This window comes from Eretmochelys imbricata, chromosome 20 (assembly GCF_965152235.1).
Source record: "Eretmochelys imbricata isolate rEreImb1 chromosome 20, rEreImb1.hap1, whole genome shotgun sequence".
Lineage (NCBI taxonomy): Eukaryota > Metazoa > Chordata > Testudines > Cheloniidae > Eretmochelys > Eretmochelys imbricata.
The window spans coordinates 7,996,401-8,018,488 of NC_135591.1; the positions used below are offsets into that span (position 1 = coordinate 7,996,401).

The 22,088-nt window shown below is 51.0% G+C and overlaps 1 protein-coding gene across 3 annotated transcripts; it reads right to left on the reverse strand.

Moving 5' to 3' along the window:
• Positions 1-438: 438 nt before the first annotated feature.
• LOC144277587 (macrophage mannose receptor 1-like) lies at positions 439-21,967 on the reverse strand. 3 transcript variants are annotated; one of them, XR_013348465.1, is made up of 10 exons: positions 21,833-21,967; positions 21,399-21,503; positions 20,894-20,998; positions 19,840-19,902; positions 18,633-19,034; positions 16,917-17,062; positions 15,031-15,143; positions 12,614-13,349; positions 10,847-10,942; positions 439-3,398 (listed from the first exon to the last, which is right to left on the reverse strand). XR_013348465.1 is itself a non-coding variant. In XM_077838479.1 (8 exons), the coding sequence occupies exons 1-8, from the start codon at positions 21,918-21,920 to the stop codon at positions 13,223-13,225; spliced, it is 1,149 nt and encodes a 382-aa protein (XP_077694605.1). In that variant the 5' UTR covers positions 21,921-21,967; the 3' UTR covers positions 10,946-13,222. The 3 variants fall into 3 exon arrangements, 1 of the variants encoding a protein (XP_077694605.1); XR_013348464.1 differs by lacking the exon at positions 439-3,398 and adding an exon at positions 5,062-7,861; XM_077838479.1 differs by lacking the exons at positions 439-3,398; positions 10,847-10,942 and having other exon boundaries at positions 10,946-13,349.
• Between the last annotated feature and the right edge of the window lie 121 nt (positions 21,968-22,088).

A 22,088-nucleotide genomic window follows, 5' to 3' on the forward strand; every position in this document is an offset into this window, starting at 1 on the left:
GCCCACCAGCCCCACCGCCTCTGGAAGATTTTGGGGTTCAATCCAGACCAGTAAGGGGTTGTGTCACTGCCAGCCCTGCACCTCTGGATGCCCTAAATGCTCTGCTGCTGTAGCTCATAGCCTGGACACCAACAGACAAGCATTCAGGTCAGACCCTGGCTTCCATGGCCCAGTGACTGTTTGCAGAGTGGCCCCAATGCCCTCCAAGTCCCGAATTCCCCCCCACCCTGTCTTCCACTCCAGGAACAATTCACAGAAGTTATTAAATTAATTGCTTCTTTATAGAGACAGAAACAGCCGCTTGTTAGCTCGCCTGGAGTTAACAAACACTTCAATTCCATCAAAGCACTGGGCTGGTTTAGATAAAAAGTAAAAAAGTTTATTAAATCAAAGAGAGAGAGAGCTGAAGTGTGTTCAAGTCTAAGGAATAAAGACAGGACACATTATGAACAACCAAAGTACAAATACGCTTTGTAATGGCTAAGACTTAACTTAGCAAGGCAGGTTCCTCACCGATCTTCCTTTCCCACCAAATGTTCTTTTCTTTGTCTTTGGTCCCACCTTGCTCCATTTACACAGGAGACACATTCAAGCAGGCGGAGCTGCAGCCCTTTGTCTGGAACAACCCTGTTAACTCCTGACATGCCTGCTTTCAACCCATTTTAGTCATGACTCCAGCACATCTGTATAATCCTTTGTGGGTTGACCGTACATACATCATGCATGAATATTAATGATCAGTAAGTTATTCATATGCCAGTGACGTGTTACATGACAGCTTTTAGATACAGACAATAACCCTAGTGTGTGGGGTGTTTGACGCTACGCCCCATATTCTTCATAGAGATATGCTTATGATATGAATATGGCATAACTAAAATATGTTCTATGCAAGATTGGTCATGTGAGGTATCATTGGAAACTTTATGATTTACTGAATGTGATTATCCAATTTGTATACCTGTATCATTTCTATATCTGAAGTTAGGAATATTGACTATGTAACAATTACAACTGTGTTTTCACCTGGGGAATGCTCACCAGACAGTATGCAAACAGCTTGGATGGGCCATTGGGGGAACAATAGGTATTTGAAGATGCTAATCTCCCTCCTTCCTGAGAAGTTTCCTGGGATGCTGCTTTGACACTGCAGGGTCTGGTGATCATGTCACCTGGTACTGGACACCATCTTGGACTTCTAGTGTTTTTCCATCAAGAGGGGGTGGGAGTCAAACTGGGAAACAAAGGATTCCTGCTATATGTAAATTCTATTTAAGGCAGGGTAGTGAGGTAATTCTTCTCCACTGCCTCCCTGCCCCAGAAGGAAGACTGCTGAAAACACCTGAAGAAACAAAGGAACTAAACTGGATGGGAGGGGCTGAGCCAAGGTGAGAAAGATCTAGCCTATGAAAGGAATACGTGGAGATTTAAGCTGCAAACTGTGCAGTTTACGTTCAAGAAACTCTGCAACCTGCTTGAAACAACACTTGGAGTGAGAATTTTCTACTATTAACCAGTTAATTTTGTGTATTAAGCTTAGTTTGTGTGTTTTGTTTTATTTGCTCAGGAATCTGCTTTGATCTGTTTGCTGTCCCCTATAATCACTTAAAATCTACCTTTTGTAGTTAATAAACTTGTTTTTGTTTATTCCAAAACTAGTTTGTGTAATTCAAACTGGGGGGGGGGGGCAAAAAGCTGTACGTATTTTCCTCCACACTGAGGGAGGGGGCAGATTTCATGAGCTGATGACGTATAGATTTCTGTGCAGTGCAAGACAATATAATTTTGGGTTTACACTCCAGAGAGAGTGTGCACTTGAGTGCTGGGCAATTCTCTAGCTGAAAGCCTTCCTATGCAGCACTGATTTCAGTATTGGTGTCATTCTGCAGCTGGGTGTGTCCCTACCTGTGTGTGTGTGCAGCAGGACAGGGTGAGGGAGCCCAGTCTGGTGGAACAGGTGGGCTCAGTGGAACCCCAGTACATAAAGTGGCACTGCGGAAGGGGGGACAACCCGTCACAGGGTACACTGAGCATGGCAGGCCTGACAAGAGTGGCTGACCCAGAGTAGTGAACCACAAGGCTGGACACATGTTTTTAAAGGATAGCTGAGATCCTGCTGTCACTGCAAGACCCTGGGGCCTGTGCAGAGCCCTGCAAGGCCTAATGTCAGCCCGGCCACAGGGAGCCCCAACTGAACATGACATGACAGAACCAATATCGGCACAACCTGCTGGGAGCAGCATCTCATGTAGGCAGAGCTTGGCAGAGGCGGAGTGTGGGATATACCAAACTCTGGATTTTTAAATGGGTGTTGGTGGCTCTCGTGGAGTCTGTGACATGCAACAGAAAAGTGAGCACCCCACCCCTATTCTGCATGGCGCATTAACCGCCCATCTTCCTCCACACTGCAGCCAGGAATAGCACTGAGCTCCAGCTGCCCCAACCAGGGGTAGGGTGCTCATGTTTGCTGAATTGCAGCCCAGTTGCATCCCCCGGCTCCCTCCACAGGAAAGTCACAACAGCTTTAGCAGGAGAACTGGGGGAGGGATAGACAGAGGATGGCCATGGGGTGGTGGAGCTGGGGCTGGGGATAGGTGTGAGACTCTGTGTGATTAGATTATAGGACTATGTGGTTCTGGGCTGCTGATGCTTCTGCACCACTGGAAGCTTCAACTGGGTTTCTGCTGGAGGACCCTATGAAACTAGGCTCTGCAGGAAGTAATGCCCAGCAGGGCCTGAGTGGCGGCCCCTCACAGCCCAAGCATTGGCTGATGCTAGTATTTAAACCAGGAAACCATCATGGGGAGCTGTCTAAGCAACCATACAGGCTGTGCTTGCTGTAGGCCCTAGACTCCAACTTCTGACCCTGCTTTGTCCCTGACTTTGTTATTTGCTTGCTGTCTATAGCCTAGCACCTGACCCCGACTTTCTGACCTGGCTTAATCCTGGCTCTGCTATTCATCTGCCGCCTGCAACTTGGGGCCTGACCCTGACTTCCTGGCGTTTTGACCCAGCTGGCTCCTGACCCCACTACTCATCTCCTCACTGCAACTTAACAGCTGACCCCTGTTGTGATGTTGCATTTCATATTTTTTGGGGAAATATGCTTATGAGTGTAAATATAATGTAACAGGAATATGCTTTATGCAAAAGGTCTCTTGTAAGATATCATTACAAAGCTTATAATCTACTGATTGTTTTCATCCTATGTGTATGAATGTATCATTCTTGTATCTGAAGCTAGAAATAGAAGTATTACTCTGAAGTCCCATTGTAACTATGCAAAGTGTAGGCCATTAATGGTGGCTTGGAATCTTGATGGCTGCCATCAACTGGAACAACTGGTTGTGAATGGCTCTGTTTACTTGCAAAGCTTCCTGGGTACGTGCAGGCCACCCCTGAAAGAATGGAGAATGAGGTCTTACAGTGATGTGATCATGTCACCTGTACTGGAATTCATCTGAAACCTGATGCTTTTCCATTTAGCAGGAAGGGTGGAAACCCAGAGAGACAAAAGATTCCTGCCTTGTGCCAAAGCTATAAAAGGGAGTGGAACAGAACAAAAGGGGCTGCCAGTCATGAGAAATCCCCTAATCCTGAGCTGGAACTAACAAGGTCTGCACCAGGGGGAAGGATTGGGCCTAGACTAGGAAGGAGTCCAGTCTGTAAAAGAAGCTTATTGGAACATCTCTGAGGGTGAGATTTACCTGTATTCAGTTTCTTAATGTATTAGGCTAAGACTTGCGTGTTTTGTTTTATTTTTCTTGATAACTTACTTTGTTCTGTCTGTTATTACTTGAAATCACTTAAATCCTACTTCTTATACTGAATAAAATCACTTGTTTATTAGTAAACCCAGAGTAAGTGATTAATACCGGGGGGAGCAAACAGCTATGCATATCTCTCTATCAGTGTTATAGAGGGCAGACTATTTATAAATTTACCCTGTATAAGCTTTATACGGAGTAAAACGGATTTATTTGGGATTTGGATCCCATTGGGAACTGGGTGTCTGGGTGCTGGAGATAAGTGACCTGCTGAGCAGTTTTTGGTGAAAGTCTGCAGCTTTGGGAATGTGGACCAGACCTGGGTCTGTGTTGCAGCAGGCTAGCATGTCTGGCTCAACAAGGCAGGGTTCTGGAGTCCCAAGCTGGCAGGGAAAACGGGCTCAGAGGTAATCTCAGCATATCAGGTGACAGTGCCAAGGTGGTCTCTGTGACGGAACCCATCACACCTGTACACAGGCTGCCCATGGCTCAGCCCTGACTGCTTGCTCAGACCAACCCTGGCCCCTCCCAAACATATCCAACCCCTCCACAGACGATGGAGTGGGCGGGCTGTCCTATATGACCAGTGGCTCCTCTGGGGCCCAGAACCTGCAAGACCAAGTCATCTGTTTGCAGGCAGAGTGCCTGGCACTACAGACCCAAGCCATCCTGGGTGCACTCAAAGCACAGACACAGCACGAGCGGTTAACCTGGTCGTAGACCCAGGTGGCGCAGCTCACTGCCGAAGGACAGACCCTGCGAGAGCACCGAGCATGCTCATGGGGAGAAGCAGCAACACTACATGCCAGAACAGAGCACCATCACCTGCACCAGCTCCTGCAGTGTCACTGCCCAAATGCTTCGAGGGGCAGCGAAGGAAATTTCAAGCGTTCCTGAACCAATGCAGGCTGCTGTTCCTGCTCCACCCCCGAACGTACCCCACACACAGGACTAAGGTGGGGCTAGTAGTCAGCCTACCCTCCAGAAAAGGGCTTGATTGGGCCTCCCCCATTGGAGCAGAACAATCCAGTGCTCTCTGACTGGGACACCTTCCTCCAAGCCTTTGTGACCATCTTTGATACCCACATCACATCCACTCTACAGAGGCTGCACTCTGGAAGTTTCGCCTCCTACACCACTCACTTCCAATGGCCTGTGGCTGATATTGAATGGAATGAGGCAGCCCAACTGTATCAGTTCCGGTAGGGACTCAATGAGGAGGTGAAAGATGATCTAAACCGCATTGAAAACCCCATACACCTAGACACCTTTATTGATCTCCCCCTGTGCATTGACTCTTGGCTGTGTGAGCAGGGGGAAATGCCCAATGTCCCCACACCTGCCCTCTATGCCAAAGTCTGTAGCAGGGCCACCCTTTGACATTGTGGTGCCCTATGCAACCCCCCCCACCCCGTGGGAAAGGGGGGCCTGACCCCAGGCCTCCATGGGAGGGGGCTGGGGGGTATAGCCTGGACACCATCAGAGCTCCAAGCTCCAGAACCTCTCCCTTACCCTCAAGTAGAACCCAACCTGGGAAGCAGGTGTCTCTCCACATTTCCAGTTACTGCTGGGGTTGCGGGTCTTGGGGCAGGCATAGCAGATCCCCCACACAGCTAGCTATGATAGAGTCTAGGTCTGCTGCCAACTTTATAGATGCTAAGGCAGCCCAAACCCTCCAGATCCCTCTCTGGCCAAAACTCACACTGGACCTGGTGGAGGCGACTGATGGGTCACTCCTATCTTCGTGATCGGTGACTCGAGACCATCCCATTAGAGACCATAGTGGAAGGGCAATAATATGCATTGATATGATCCACTCTCCATTCTTCCTGATCATTCCTGGCATTTCTTGGTTGGGGCAACGTGACTCCTGGTAGCAGAGAAGCATTAGCTTCTGCTCTGAATTCTATCAGAAAGCATGCCTTCAACAACATGACCAAGCCCCAAGTGGCCTACATCCAGGACCCCAGGATTGGAAAAGACCCTGGGAAGTGAAACCCCAGATGGTAGGGGCTAACCAGTCAGGAGGGGCTCCAGGCCAGAACTTCAGTCCTCCTGACAAGTACTGAGACTACCTGGATGTATTTGGAAAGAAAAACACGGATTCATTACCCCCACACAGGGACTAAAGTTGTCCAATAGACCTACAACCCAGAGCAAAGGTGTCCTATGGATGGATATACACCATGTCTGAACCAGAACTGGAGGCATTACATGTGTATATCCAGGAAAACCTCACCAAGGGCTTCATTCAGCAATACACCTCGCCTATTTATAGTGCAATCAAATGTGTCCAATGTGGCCCTTGGGGTAGCAACTGAGACATCAGTCAGTTCTGCATCCCTGTGCATTCTACTCTCCAAGTTACCCCAACCAAAATGAACTATGAAATAGCTGCTCACATTAAAAAGTGCATTTGAAGAATGGCATCACCACCTTGAGGGAGCTTGGCACCTGGTACAGGTGTTCACCAATCATAAGAACTTTGAGTACCTCTGTAAGGCCTGAGCATTGAACCTGAGGCAGTTAAGGTGGGCCTTGTTCTTTTCATGGTTCAAGTTGCAATCACCTACTGCCCAGAAAAATGAAACGGGGAAGCTGATGCTCTATTGCGGAAGGGGGAATACTACCGGGGAAACAAGGAACCAGCTTAGGAGCCCCCCCTTCCGTCTCAAGCCTAATAATTTTGCCAATGCCACAATTCATCCTGAGCTGCTCTTCCTAATCGGTCTGCTTCTAAAGAAGACCTGCTTGCCCAAGGAACACAGTCTATGCCATTGGGGGATAAGATGCACTGTTTTGTGTGGGATCGGATAACACAGTCTCTGGCCACCCAGCTCTGAAGGCAGCTCAGAAGTAAGGGTGGCAATACCACGACCCTCCTACAACTGGCTGGCAACCCCTTTTTGGGTCAGGACCCCCAGTTTGAGAAACGCTGCTCTAAGTGGTGCTATGCATTTTGACGGATTTCTGTTAAGCTTGCATAGCAGCATACAAAGTCACTGTCATCTGTATGTTAATCTGTCTGCTATGACACAGTGTGCACATGTAATTGTAAGCATCGACCACAATCGCAATTTTGCTTTCGCTCATCTTACAATTGCTCATTGGCTCATTCATGCACCTCAGGTGAAAAACAAAGAAGCCAAAACTGATTCAAGTGAAGCACCGCTGTGCCAGCTGAGATCTTGAGAAGTAAGCCACACAAACAGCGAAGTGTAGTACCGATAAGGCCGTGACACAGCATAAAGTCAAATGGAGGAAATATCAAGAGGAATACATACAATACAGATTCACCTACTTGATGATTGAAAAAGTGGAGCACCCACAGTGTGTTTTATGCTCAGAAGGGCTTGCACAAGATAGCTTAAAACCCGTAAAACTGAAGAGGCATCTGCAGCCGAAACATGCCATGCATGCTGATAAGCCAGCAGAGTGTTTTCAGGGGAAAGAACAAAAATTTAAAGGTGAAAGGGATATTATGAACAAACAAACAGTAACCCCATCAAAAGCACTAATGGCTTCCTACAAAGTTCCCTACCTAATTGCTAAATATAAAAAGCCATACACAATGGGCAAAATGCTCATTCTTCCTGCCACAGTCACAATGTGTTGCATTATGCATGGTGAAAAATTTGCAGCTCCACTTGTCCAATGAAACAGTTGCACAGCACATCGATGAAATTGCCAGCGACATAAAGGTTCAGCTGATCAAACGTGCTAAATATAGTCCCAAATACACCTTGCAACACAATGAGTCTAGAGACATATCTAATTCAGCTCAGCTACTTGTGTATGTGAGATACTGCTACGACAGGAAGCTACAAGAAGATTTATTGTTTTGCAATTCACTTCAAGGAAAGACAACAGGACAAGAAATATTTTGCAGTCTTGACAACTTCATGCAGGAAGAAGGGTTGGAGTGGTCATGCTGTGTATGTAAAGATTGGGCCAGTCCTATGATGGAGAAAAAAATTGGACTGAAAGCAAAAGTTCTTGAAGTGGTGCCAAATGTTGTTTTCATACAGTGTGTTATCACAGAGCAGCTCTGGCTTCCAAGACAGTCGAACAGGAATTTAACTGTGTCCTGCTAACTGCAATAAAAATAATGAACAGTGTTAAGTCTCATCCCCTGAATTCCAGATTGTTTTTGAGGTTATGTAGAGAGATGGAATCACAACAGGAATAGCTGCTTTCACATACAGAAGTCTGGTGGCTATCTCGAGGAAAAATCCTGATGCGTTTATTTGAGCTGAAAGATGAACTGCGCTTGTTCTTTCTTGACACCAGATCACCTTATGCAGAACATCTGTCAGATGAAAAATGGCTTTCAAAGCTACCGTATTTAGAAGACATTTTTGAGAAACTGAATGAGCTGTGTTTCACTTCAAGGTCCCAATACTAACATTCTGCTATTAAATTATAAAATTGATGGCTTCTTGAAGAAATTTAATTGCTGGAAGGAATGACTGGAAGGTGGGATTGTAAAAATATTTCCAGTGTTGGCAGAGTTTTTGGAGGATAATGAACTTGAAATGGTAAAACCAATGATTGCTCATCATCTCACTGGCCTCAATAGCTACTTAAAAAAATATTTTGAGGATTTGTCTCTTGATAAGTATGACTAGATTCAACAACCACTTGCGACCACCTCTGCCAGCAATCTGGTTGAGGCAAATGAAGCCCTCTTGGACTTTTCAAGTGACTGATCACTGAAAACAAAATTTGCTTCCACTCCACTGAGTTCTAGCTGTCAATTGCTATGAATTAATTACCCAGTGTTATCAATAGTTGCAATGAATATCTTAATTCCTTTTGCATCTGCCTACTTATGTGAAACAGCTTTGTCTGCCCTAGTTTACATCAAAAACAAACAATGATCTCATTGTCACACAAAACGGGATTTCTCGATAGCTGTCTCAAACCCTGGATAAAATTGCTCATCTTCAAAAAACAGGCACACCCATAACGCTAGTAACAGCCAATAAGCAGCATCTCACTTAAACTTTACATTGGTATATACTTAAATGGCCCTGTTTGAATCAATGCCTTACTGTTTTTAATATTTTGTGAGAGTTGCGTGTTGATTATTTTTCTATTGGTATATGTACTTGTGTGACAGGCAGGAGGGGGGACTAAACTACTACAAACATAAAGAAGTGCGGGGCATGATCAAATAAGTTTGAGATCCCCTATGCTAGATAGACCATTAGTCTGACCCAATATGGCCATTCTTATGATTAAACCCCTCGGCACCTTAGTACCACTGGAGTCTCCACGTAGGCCTTGATCTGCCATCAGCCTAGAATTCATTGTGGAACTCCCAGTGTCTGATGGCCACACAGTAGCCTTAATGGCCGTGGACTGCTTGACTTAAATGACCCACTTCATCCCCTGCAACCACCCGCCCTCTGCCAAGACTACCACCCAACTCCTGCTGCGCAACATGGTTCAGCTCCACGGACACCCAGACCATATAGTTTCCAGCCAAGGCCCACAGATCACCTCTCGCTTCTGGCATAAAGCATTCTGGCTACTGAACGTCTGCATATCCATCTCCACCACATACCACCCCCAAACAGATGGACAAACTGAATAGGTGAACCAAGTGCTGGAGCAGTAGTTGAGTGTTTCATAAATGATCACCAGGATAACTGGCTCATGCTCTGGCCATACGCAGCATTTTCATATAACAACACTGACCATGCCTCTACAGGTCAGAGCCCCTCCTTTGCTAATTACTGGTTCCACCCCCATTTTCACCTGATCTCCCCAAACCCTGCCACCACCAACAGGGGCCAACAGATCCACCTTATTCAGGAGGAACTCAGTAACCACCTAGAAAAGGTAAAGAAAGCTTACAAGAGGCACGTGGATCATGGGCAAAAAGAACGCTCAGTGTTAACATCTCCACAGCCAAACATCTCCAGACCAGTTGACCCTCCCGGAAATTGGACCACGAGTTCCTGGGACCCTTCCCAATATATCATCAGATCGGCCCAGTTATCTTTAAACTACAGCTTCCCCAGTCTCTCAAAATATACCCAGTTTTTCATGTTTCCCTTCTGAAGCCCTTCACCGACGAAACCACACCACTGCCCCAACCAGTGGAAAGCCAGGATCATGAGGAATATCAAGCGCATGCCATCCTAGATTCCCATTGGAGGCATGGCCACCTGTACTATCTGTTGGACAGGGAAGGCTACAGTCCCAAAGAGCACACTTGGCAGCCTGCCTCCCAGGTCCACACCCCTGACCTGGTGGGGAATTCCACAAGGCTCACCTGGACAAGCACCACCCTGAAGGGGGGCCAATGTAAGAACTTGCAGGACTAGAACCTGGGGGGTTCTGGGTCACTGACGCTTCTGCATCACCACTGGAAGCTTAGACTGGGTTTCCGGTGGAGGACCCTCTGAAGCTAGGCTCTGCAGGAAGTAACACCCAGCAGGGCCTGAGTAGCGGCGGCCCCTCACAGCCCAAGTATTGGCTGATGCTAGTATTTAAACCAGGAAGCCATCATGGGGAGCTGTCTGAGCAACCACACAGGCTGCTTCTGCTCCAGACCCTGCTTGCTGTAGGCCTTGGACTCCAACTTCTGACCCTGGTTTTTCCTTGACTTTGCTGTTTGCTTGATATCTATAACCTGGAGCGAGACCCCGACTTCCTGAACTCCTGACCTGACTCGACCCAGACTCTGCTAGCCGCCTGCCACCTGCAACTTGGTGTCTGACATTTTGACCCAGCTCACTCCTGACCCTGCTACTCACCTCCTGACTGAAACCTAACAGCTGACAAGTGCACACAGGTTTCCCACAGCCTGGTCCTAACAATAGGCTTGGGAGAGGGGTGAGGTGGGTGTGATGGTTCCCAAGGTCGTGAGGCACCTCACCACCACCTGCCCTTAGTGTGAGGAAGTGCCTGCCGAGGGTCAGCTCCCTGAATTCCCCAGCCTCTGGCAGCACAAGCACTGCCTTCCTGGTTGCCACAGACCTCCGTACAGGGAGTGATAGGCATACACCTACCCCCAACCCATCGGAGTGTCCCTGTGGAGTGACCAGCCCCAATCACCAAACACTCACAGAATTCTCAGGCCTGCTGCTTCCAAAGGAACAGGGTCCCCCAACTTCCTCGTTCAACCTTGGAACCCGCTCTGCTGAACACATAGCACTTTAGGTCTATTTATAGTAAACAGAAAAATAAGTTTATTAACAAAGCAAAGAGATTGGAGTGCTAAATCATAAGAATACTGGAAAACAAATGGCTAAGTGTAAACCAAAATCATAACACACTCTCTAGGGCCTTGTGACATTCTGTACTCCAAAGTAACACCATGGCATCCCCATATTCACCAGTGTTATATAATTGCAACAAATCTTGAACAAAATATGCCATGTAAGGTGTCAATGGAAAAGTTATGGTTTGCTGAATATAATTATCCTATTTGTATGCATGTATCATTTTTGTACCAGGAGTTTTGAATATTGACTATGCATCTGTATTTCAAATGTGCTTCTTCCTGGGTAACTCCCACAAGTTAGTTTACATCCAGTCTAGCCAGCACATTGTGAATGAACTATTTAAGGTAATAGCCCATCAACTCTAACAATGGGCCATGGGAAAAACTTATCCTCACCTGATGAGCTTTCCTGTGGATGCTTCAGCCAATGCATGGGTATTGCCTGCTGTGACTCATGGAAGCATTCAAGGGCATGTGACTAGATAATGTGATATTGGACTCCATCTTGTGCCTGTATTTTTCCACAAACTGTACTGGGGACTTTGTTTGGGACAATGAAGTTCCCTGCATGTGGAAGAAGCTATAAAAGGGGGAAGTGACATCATCATGGGGACTCACTCCCCTTACAACTCAACACCTGGAAACACCTTAGTTAAAAAGACTGAACTGGGAAAGGGGGTCCCAGGTGGGAAAGGAGAAAGCCCTGCCTATGTATAGAAGATTGGTGGACTGTTTGTACCATCAGGGTGAGACACTGCTTATTTCAAATCCTGTCTATAGAATTTAGATTACGATTTTGTTTATTTCTTAGGTAACCAATTTTGATCTGTACGCTATTACTTATAATCATTTAAAATCTATCTTTCTGTAGTTAATAAATCTGTTTTATATTTTTTACCTAAAACAGTGTGTTTTGCTTGAGTGCTTGGGGAATCTGCTCAGAAACAAAACTTGTGCATTGTCCTCTCCGACCTGGACTGGGTGATAAACTTACACTACTCAGACTTTTGACTAGGGCAAGACGGTACAGCTCTGGGGTGCTAGGCTGCACAGGCGCCAAATTTCCATTGTGCCAGGGAGTGCTTGACCAGCACTCCTGGGAAGTCCATCTGAGGCCTAAACTTAATTCTCAAGGCATTCTCCTGTCTCTTACAAGCTTACCCCAAGTTCTTTGTGTTTTCAACCAGTTTGGTTGAGACCCCTTCCCCTGCCCTGCCCTGCCCCCTGCTGACAGCTAGTCCTCACAGAGTGAAGGATACCAGGGGCTAATCCACACCCCTGATATAGTTTCAAAAGTTCCTTGTCTTACCCCTAAACAGGATAATGAGGAGAACCAAGGACTGGAGGTCACACAATGAAATTAATAGGCAGCAGATTTTAAACAGACAAAATGCATAGTCAACCTGTGGAACTCTTTGCCAGGGGATGTTGTGAAAGCCAAAACTATAACACAGTTCAAAAAAGAACTAGATACTTTCATGGAGGATAGGTCCATCAATGGCTATTAGCCAGGATGGGCAGGGACATAACCCCATGCTCTGAGTGTCCCTAGCCTCTGTTTGCCAGAAGCTGGTTGTGGAAGACAGCGGATGGATCATTTGATGATTACCTGTTCTGTTTATTCCCTCTGAAGCACCTGGCATAGACCACAGTCGGAAGACGGGATACTAGGCTAGATACACCATTGATCTGATCCAGTATGGTTGGTCTTATGTTCTTATCACTCCTGCTGTGTAACTCTTCCTGTTAATTTCCTCTCTTTGAAGATTTCACAATTCTTCATTAGCATTCAGCTCAGACTTCTGAGTGGATACCCATCGTGAACCATACAGTAGTTGATTTACATGCAAACAGGCAGAGAGATCAACATTTCTTGCATGAAAGAAAACCTGCTTTTTCCCTTTGCTAATGGCCAGTACCTAGACAGACACAGACCTTGAGAACATAATATTTGTGCAGATACACAACTCCTTAAATATCACTAGTCCATATAGCTTGCAATGATTAACTGTACTGGAATGACACAGGGTTTCATTACAGACATCACATGACCTCTTTTAGTGAACTCAGAGGAGATCTGTACCCCTAGTACCACTGTGCCCTCTGCTAGTTGGCATCAAGAGGTCCTTAGGTCACAGTGAGGGGGCAGAGGGGTGGGGCAGGGGCAAAGGGAGGGCCAGGGCCTCGCCAGGTTGCTCGGTGGCTAGTCTAAGCAGGCTCAGGGCTCCCCTTCACACACCCAGTGGTGCTGCTCCGTGCATGGGGCGTCATACCAGTGCCCATCCTGCCATACCAGGGCACAGTTCTCCTTCTGTCTGCCATTGGGCTCCCCTGTCTGCCAATAGCTGGAAACCAAAACAGGGAGAACAGGGTAGAGCAGAGCTGGTAATGCTGCAGCCCCTGTGACCCCACAGCCCCATGATCCCCACATCCATCAGACTGTGCAGTCCCCAGCCCATCACCCCCTGCAGTCACAAGCCCCCGTGACTCCCAGTCCCCATGTTCCCTGCAGCCCCTGTTGCCTCATGGCAGCCACCATCCCCTGCAAGTCCCAGTCCCCATGACACCTGTGGCCCCCTTCAATCCCCATGACCACCTGTGGCCCCCTGCAACTGCCTACCCTGCCCAATACCCCCACAGCGGGCGGGGAGTGCTGGGGGCCAAAGGTGTCAAAGGGACCGGGGCTCGTGGGGACTGGGGCTTGCAGGGACTGGTGGTTAGAGCAGGAGTGTGCAGAACTGAGGAGGGATCTTATGCTGGATTGAGCCCAGGCCACAGAGAAAATCCCCATCTCAGTCCTCCCCCAGAGCATGTCTCTGCATAGCCAGGTGCGGGTGCCAGAACTCCCCATGGCCTTGGCTCCTCCCCCACAAACATTGTCCCATACAACCAGTTTCCTGGAAGTCACTTCCTAACATCCCGCCCCAGGGACCAGGAACCAGAGGGACAATCGGGGGTGGGGGGGGTGTCAGTACCCAAAGTGGGACAGCAGAGAGGTGGGAGATATTGGGATCAACTACACTGGGCAAGTTAAAGCCTGGAGATGAGGGTTTGGACAGCAGGGAGCTGCAGGTCAAGACTGAGTGGCACTGGGAGATTTGGGGGAGGGAGGGAATCCCAGGTCTGGAATGAGAGGGGCTGTGGCTTGTGGTGGAGAGTGCAGATCCCAGGTCTGCGAGTTGGGACAGAGGGGCACTAGCAGAACGGAGGGTGTGGTGGGAGACCAGGGCTGGAACAGCAGTGGGCTGTGGGTTGGGACTGAGGGGTACCAGCAGACCATGGAGGGGGGTGGAAATCCCAGGTCTGGAATGGGGAAGGGGTTGTGTGTAGGGATTAAGGGGACAGATCAGGGAGGGGGGCAGAAATCCCAGGTGAGAATGTGGGAGGGGTTGTGGGTGGGGACTGAGAGGGCAGATTGGGAGGAGAACTAGAGCCATCCCTAGGGTAAAACAAATGGGGGCAACTGCCCCATGCCCCATGCTTTGGGGGGCCCCGCGGTTTGTGAGGCAGCAGGCAGGGAGGTGAGGCGGGAGGTGGGCAGGCGGGGGGGAGTGAGGAGGAGCCCCCCTACCAACCTATCCTCCCCCCAGTGCCTCCTGCCCGCTGGCGGGCCCCACCAATCAGCGCCTCCACCTCCCTCCCAGCGCCTACTGCCGATCAGCTGTTTCGCGGTGTCTGGAGACGCGGGGAGGGAGGAGCAAGGGTGCAGTGCGCTCAGGGGAGGGGCGGAACTGGATGAGGAAAAGGTGGGGTGGGGGTGGGAAGAGACAGGGTGGGGTGGGGCATTGGATGAAGGGGTGGAGTGGGGGCGGGGCCTGGAGGAGCCAGGGGGAGCACCCCCTGGCAGGTAGAAACTCGGCACCTATGTCCCGGGCCCTGCACACCGCTAGGAATGGGCCTGGGGAGGATCCAGGTCCAGAACAGCAGGGTGCTGCATGTCAGGATTGAGGGACATTTTCCCACTCTATGGCTTCAGCTATTCTGGGCTATTTCGGGGCCTCTCAGCCTAGACCCGGTCTCCAGTACCTGGCATTGGCTGCTGAGTGAGTCCCGTCCATCCACATCCAAGTCCCCTCGAGTGCCTGGTCAGTGAGGCCCATCCAGGAGGATGGTGCTTTCATGGACGCCATGATGTGAGCCTGAGGTCAGAGAGAATAGCGTTACTCTGGGGTTGGCATCCAATCCTCCAGTCACCCACGCAGCATGGGGGCTGCTGGACATGGACAGGCTCTGGTGCAGTCTGTGGGGTTTCAGCAGGAATAAATGGTGAAACAGGAGCTCAATATGACATGGTGCCACGGTTACACTAGCTCCCAGGAGCACTGAGCTGGGAGGGACCTACTGCTACTCATGACCATGCTAGGCATCTCTTTCCTTTACTTGTGGCAGCCCCACAATCCTCCCCACAGTGTAATAGCCTTCCCCTCCACAGCTCCTGCTGCCCAATGAGGTGAACTGGAGAGGGGCTGAGGGAGGGGGCACAGTGAGGGGGGATGGGCTGTGTGACGCTGGAAGACCAGGTGCCAGCTCTTGCCAAGGATACAGGCATCAGCTGAGCACGGACAAATACATAGCTGGAAATCAGACCAGCTCACCTGTATGTCAGTATTGTTCAAGACAGCTGTTAGACTTGTAAAGCTGTGTTTAGACTCTATGGAATGCTTGTAAGACCCTAACCTGCATTAATTTCACTTGTACTGTTTGTATCCCATGCTATAAGGTGATACGTAAGGGTTACTTAATAATTGTAAAAGTGGCAGCCCTGAACCTATGAACTCAGTCAGGCAGAATGGTTCCCTGCCCATCGAGAAGGACTGTCAAAATGAAATGGGCCATTGTGGAACATCATGATCCAAAGAGATGGCCATCTCACACCTATGAAGGTGCTATGTGTAAGAAAGCCAATCCCATCAGCTTGAATGCTGGAAGAGGGGAATAAAACAGGGACACAAGAAAATTTTTTATCTTTGCTGTTTGGACTCTCACAGGCCTGGAGCTAGGAAAAAGGAGCAGAGATCCCCAAGTCAAGCTGGGGTGGCCCTAAAAGACATTCAGTGGACAGATTACTACAGTTCTGCCACCTTTCGGAACCATAGACGGTAACTTATTTGTGTATATATGTATCCTGCTTTAACCTGTAAATATCTCTCATTTCCTTTTCCTAGTTAATAAATCCTTAGTTTACTATTGGATTGGCTAAAAGCATTGTCTTTGGTGTGAGATCTGATGTACAAATTGGTCTCTTGGAACTAAAAGCAACCTGAATCTTTTGTGATCTTTGGTGTATGGCCGCCAGCTATCACGAGCCCAGCTCAGCCGGCTGGCAATATAGATGGGAGCCCCAGGGGACTGTCTATGGTTCTGTGGTAAGGCTGGGGTAGTGCTTCAGGAGTTCACATTTGTTGCTGGGTTGATGATATCTAATTACAGAACCTACAGCTAGTTTGGGGGTGTATGCCCTGCATACTGACAGTCTGCCCTGAGCTTGGCACTCATGGTCGTGAGCCACTCCAGACAGTGTGACAGGAGGGACCCAGTGAGGGGGAAGGGCTGTTGCACTGGTGGGGGCAGGGATCATTGAAGCCAGTTGTTTCTCTGATCCGTGTCACTGATTGGGTGGCAATTTGGTCTCACACCTTGGCTGGGTCTCCAGTGAGAATGAGGGGCTCTCCTCCCTGGCCCAGTCTGGCTCTCTTCCCTTCTGGCCCCTCTAATTATTGCCTCCAACCCAGGCTCCCCTCCTTGTTGCTGAGTCACTTTGCAGGTTGCACTCATCCTGGCTACCCACTCCGCTCCTGGATCCCTTCCCCAGCTCCTCCCATCCGCCTTCCTCCCCCACATGCTTCCCCCTACACTCCAGTGCCTGCTAGCCCCCAGGACACCCTGTTGCCCCATGCATGGTCATCTCTCACCTGCTCAGCAAGACTGGTCACCTGGAGGAGCAGGGCACCTAGAGAGGCACAGGAGCGGTTGGCAACATCCCAGGTGCCCAGGGAGCGGGAGTGGAAGTAGCAACTGTCCTGGAAGAAAGTCCAACCCCTGCGACATGGGGTGCAGACTGGGGGGGAAGGGGAGGAGAGATCATGTTAGTCACTGGGGCAGGGGAATATCTGGGCAGCCTCAGGATCGAGGGCAGTCTGCAGCGACTAGCAGGGAAGCCCGGCAGTTAGAGGACTGGGAGCCTGAATTCCTGGGTCTGCCTCTGCTGCCCACCTCCTGGTGCTCGCCAGCAAGTCTCTGCTCCTCTTGGCACCTAAGACCAGAGCAAAGACCCTGCAAAGCCTTAATGTGGAGGTGCAGCCTAAAGAGACTAGAGGTCCCAGCATGCACGGCTCTCTGCCCCCTTCCTCTTGGGTTAAGATGGAGTCGCACAAGCTGGTACAGTCACAGAAGGCTGCAGCACCCCCAGCTCAGTGTTTCATGCCAACCAGATGCAGATCCCCGGACCTAAGGTAAGTCACTGGCATGGTCTTCAGTAGCTCTGGGGCCTGTTAGCCCTGTGCCAATACCCAGGTGAGACACCCATGCTCTGGATACAGACCCCCACCTCCAAACACCACCAAGTGCTGCCCGAGGGAGTTAACCCCAATGGGCTGAGCCACAGAAAGAAGCCGGATAGCTGGCAAATTCACCACAGGGGCCAGTGGCAGGGCCAACGTGAGCAGAGATCCTGTAGGCTGCTCAGCCAACGTGCAGCCACATGATTAATCGCAGCAGAGGGCTGGGAATTAGAGGGTAAGCAGCATGTGGGACTGGATGGGGTGGGGGTTTGGGCTACCCCCGTGGCTGCCCCCTGTGCTGCGTTTGACCCAAGTGGGGGGCCTGTCGGTTGGTGGCTCAGCTAGCACAACCCGCAGTCAGGATGGCAATGGGCACCAGGACGGAGCCCTGTGAGGGTGAACCAATTAAGGGCAATGTGGAAGGGTTGGCTTCAGCCAGTGAGCTCCACAGAAAGGCTCCCATGGACTTCAGCAAAGTCAGACCAGGCCTTACATGGCCTTAGATTTCAGAGTCATCTCCCCACTGAGATGCTGCAGGGGCAGCTCCCCCTGCCTCAGAGGCAACATCTCAGGCTCTCTGCAGACTCAGGCAGACATCTGTAACATCCGGATCACACTTACAATGAAGAATCGCTCTGTGGGGAGGATCCACAGCCCCAACTATTGGACATGAAGGCCCTGCCCATGGAAAAGGAGCTCCTGAGACAAGGCAACCATTAACGGAGACCGGACAGTCCTTGTCCTCATTTTCAGCAAAAGGAATCCCAGAACTCCATGGGGTGGGATGATCCCAGATGGGACTCCTGGGTTCTATTCCCAGCTTTGGGATGGGAGTGGGGGTCTGGTGGTTAGAATGCGGGTGGGACAGGTTCATAGCTGGTGGAACTAGGGATGCTGGGGATACGGCCGCACCCCTTGGGTTGAAGTGGTGTCTATTATATACAGGGCTTACAGTTTGCGTCAATGGCAGTCAGCACTCCCACTATACAAATTGATCTAGCACCGCTGGGCAGGTTTCAGCAGGTGCATGGGCAGCGCCATCATGGCTTGGAGCTAGGGCAGGGAGGGACACTGGCTGGAGTGTTTGAGGTGAAGGCCACAGAGCCAGGTGGGTCCTGCGGAACTCACCATGACAGGAGCAGGAGCAGAGGTCCTCATGGCTCCCATAGATGACCCAACGGCTCCAGGGCCCAACCCCTGAGTACAGCATCACCACGTGATTCTGATTGTTGCCATAGTTGAAGTAGAGGTTCTCCCTGGCGAGGGCCAGCAGTCCGTTTGCCCGGCACTCCCAGTGCTGCAGCTCTCTGTGCGCCTTGCAGGGCTCCAGGCGCACGGCCACCCGGCTGAGCCGCTTTGGCACAGCTACGCACTGCTGGTGGGCCACGCTCAGCAGCTGGCCCTGAGACAGCCACTGGAAGTGCTGGCTGAGGGCGCCAGGGGTGCAGGGCGTGGCTGTCAGGGAGCCACCAGCTGTCACATCCACGCACAGCTGGTGTGACTCACTGTAGATCAGGAAGGAACCGGAGGCTGGAGAGCATGGGTAGAAAGAGGGGGTAAGTGCTGGGGGCGGGGCAACACAAGCAATGGGAGCCTTGCTGCGAGGACAGAGCCCAGCCCCAAACCAACTCTCAAATTGCTGAAGACTGGATACCCCTGCCCCGCCTCTTCCCCCCAGGCCTTATCTCCTGCTCTGCATCCTCTCTCCCTCCAGTTGCTTGCCCTCTCCCTGCCCAGGACTTACCTGCTGCCTGCAGAGCAGGGATGGGAGGAGCTGCCAGGAAGCCTGCCCAATCTGGACACAGCAGTTGGGCTCTGGCTCAGAGAAAATCAGTCCTTGGAGCAAGGGGCCAGGGCAATCGTGCAACAGTGGGCATGGGGGGGTGCTGGTCCCCAAAGCGAGGGGCTGGGGGCAATTAGGGCACAGAAGGGTGGAGAGGGGGTGTTGAAAGAAATAGGGGCACAGTGGGATGGACTGTCCCCAGAGCCAGAGGCTGGAGCCGAGGATCTGGGAGCCAGTTCTCTCTGTCAGCAGCTGAGCAGCTGCTGTTCTTCCTGCCCTTTCAGCAGGGTGGTTGATTGCGGTTACTCTGGTAGGCAGACTTTTAGTGTCTGGTCAGCAGTACTGACCAGACAGTGACGGGTCCCCTTTTCGACAGGATACTCTACCCAGCAAAGGGAGTGAGGGGAGGGAGGAAGGGCCAGTCCACCCAACTCCGGAGCCTCAAGGTTTCAGGAAGGGTTGGGAGGCAGGGGCCACTGGGAGTGCAGCGGGTGGAGCCAGCAGGGCACAGACGTGGCCAAAGGTCTGGGATTTGCCACCACGGAAACTCACCCACATCCCGGAGCAGCTGGTTCTCCACTTGCATTCTCTCAAGGGCACTGGCCATGTCCATGTCTGCAGGAGATGGGAAACATCATCAGTGGCATCGGCCATGTCACAGCAGCTGTGTTGAGAAACACTGGGGAGACACGAGCCACCAGGCACCGGATCACCTTACCTCTGCCCTTGCCCTGGGCACACGGCCCAGCACTCTTTGCAGTGCCCATAGCCACTGTCTACTGGGAGCAGGCTGGACCTTTTGACTGTCCTTAGCTCATCCCCAGGGGCAGGGCCAGCTCATCCATAGCAGTCCCCTGCTCCTGAGCCTGTGACACAGCCCCTCCTGGCTGGCTGAAACACTCACCCTTCAGCAACCAGGAAAGCTCCCTCTAGCCCCATCCTGGAGGGATGAGGGGTCTAGTCAGATGAGACACAGGCCATTCTCAGCCTGGTCAGCCTTGGGGCCCAGCCTGGTGGGAAGCAGCACCATCCCCAGCGGGGGGAGGGGGAAGATGGTACTTTCATTGTATTCCAGTAGTGCCTCAGAGCCCATCATAGCCCAGGACCCCACTGTGCTGGGCATCAGGCCTTATTTATTAGGTGTATTATGGTGTCCCAGGCTCTAGCCCAGGACCCCATGGTGTTAGGTACTGTACAAACATAGAGCAGACAGATGGTCCCTGTTGCACAGAATTCACAATCTATATAAGACAAGGTCAAGGGATGGGAACAGACAGACACAGATGGGGACATACAAGGAAATAGTGAGACGATATTGGTCAGCCTAACGGGCAGTGGGCTCAGCGCATCAGCGGCCTGACTGTTGTCATGCTTTTGGTAGGCATTTTGGGAGAGGAGCGTTCTGCAGAGGGATGCAAAGGAGGATAATGGGTAGGTCCTCCCAGGCGTGGGGGGCAGCAAAGGAGAAAGCATGGAGGGCCTTGTTTGCCAGTGTACCAAGTGGGTGATAGAAGGTGCGTCCTGGGCAATCAGGGGCAGAGATGCCCTCTGGACAGTGGATAGGAAATGTCCATGCAAATGCAGGTGAAGGGAGGGAGGTACTTACATCGGACAACACCAAGTGTGAGGAGCAGCAGGTTCAGCAGCACAGAGACTCCCAGGACAGTCGCGCAGGCCAAAATCCACCTCTGGCCCCGTCTCCACTCCCACTCTAGGGAGATGGGAAATCAACATTGAAACAGCACATTGCCCTGACAGCCAGAGCATCCATTGGAGGGCATAGCCCTCTCCAGTAATGAATCCCCCACTCCTGGGAGCACAATCTTCACTCTATGGATGGGAAACTGAGGCACAGAGTGGCAAACAGATGGATCACATGGCAAGCCAGTGGCAGAAGTAGGAACCCAGGAGTCCTGACTCCCAGCTCCCCTGTCCCCATTTCTAGCCTCTCTAACCACTAGACCCCACTTCCCTCCCAGTGCTGGGGATGGAACCCCAGTAGTCCCGACTCCCAATCCCGCCCCCACCCACTAGATCACAGTCTCCTCCCAGAGCCAGGAACAGAACCCAGCACATCTGACTCTCCTGCCAGCGAGTCCCAAACTCATTACCTGGAGCCCGAGCATCCTGCTGCTCCATCTGCCTCCTCCTTGCTCCAACAGCCGGGTCGACAGCCTCATATTGGCTCTCCTCTTCGGTGTACACATCGCTGACAGCTAGAGAGGGAAGTACAGGGTGACAGCTCCCCCACCGGCTCAGTCAGCACCCACAGCCCCCGCCCGTGGCTCTGTGAGTGTCCCTGGCACCGACTTACAGACTGCAAGGGGACAGAGCCCCGTACTGAACCTCACCCTCTTCCTCCAGCACAGCACCCTCTAGCACTGCACAGGGGCCAGCACTGATTGTGAAGGGAAAGCACCCCCTTTTGAGTGCTGTCCCACTCCCTGCAGCACCCTAGGTGTTCCTGTGAGGGCTCCTTGCAGGTACTGGCCAGGCCAGGAGCTCCTTAGTCAGAGACATGTGGAGAGTGCCGGCTCCTCCATACCTGCCTTCGCCTTTGGCTCAGAACCCCATGGGTCCTCCTGTCCTGGTTCAACAATGTCGACGTTGCTGTATGTTGCCTTGCAGGCCATGGGGCCAGACTGTGCAGCTGGGAGTCCCGTGCAGTCACAGCCCTGCCAATTGTCTGGGCTGCTCACATGTGTTTGCCAACTGATAAGTCCCCCAAGAGGAAGGGAGAAAAGCAGCAGGGAGCCTAAAGAGGCAGTCCCTTGATGGGAATGCTGCAGAGCTCAGGCACT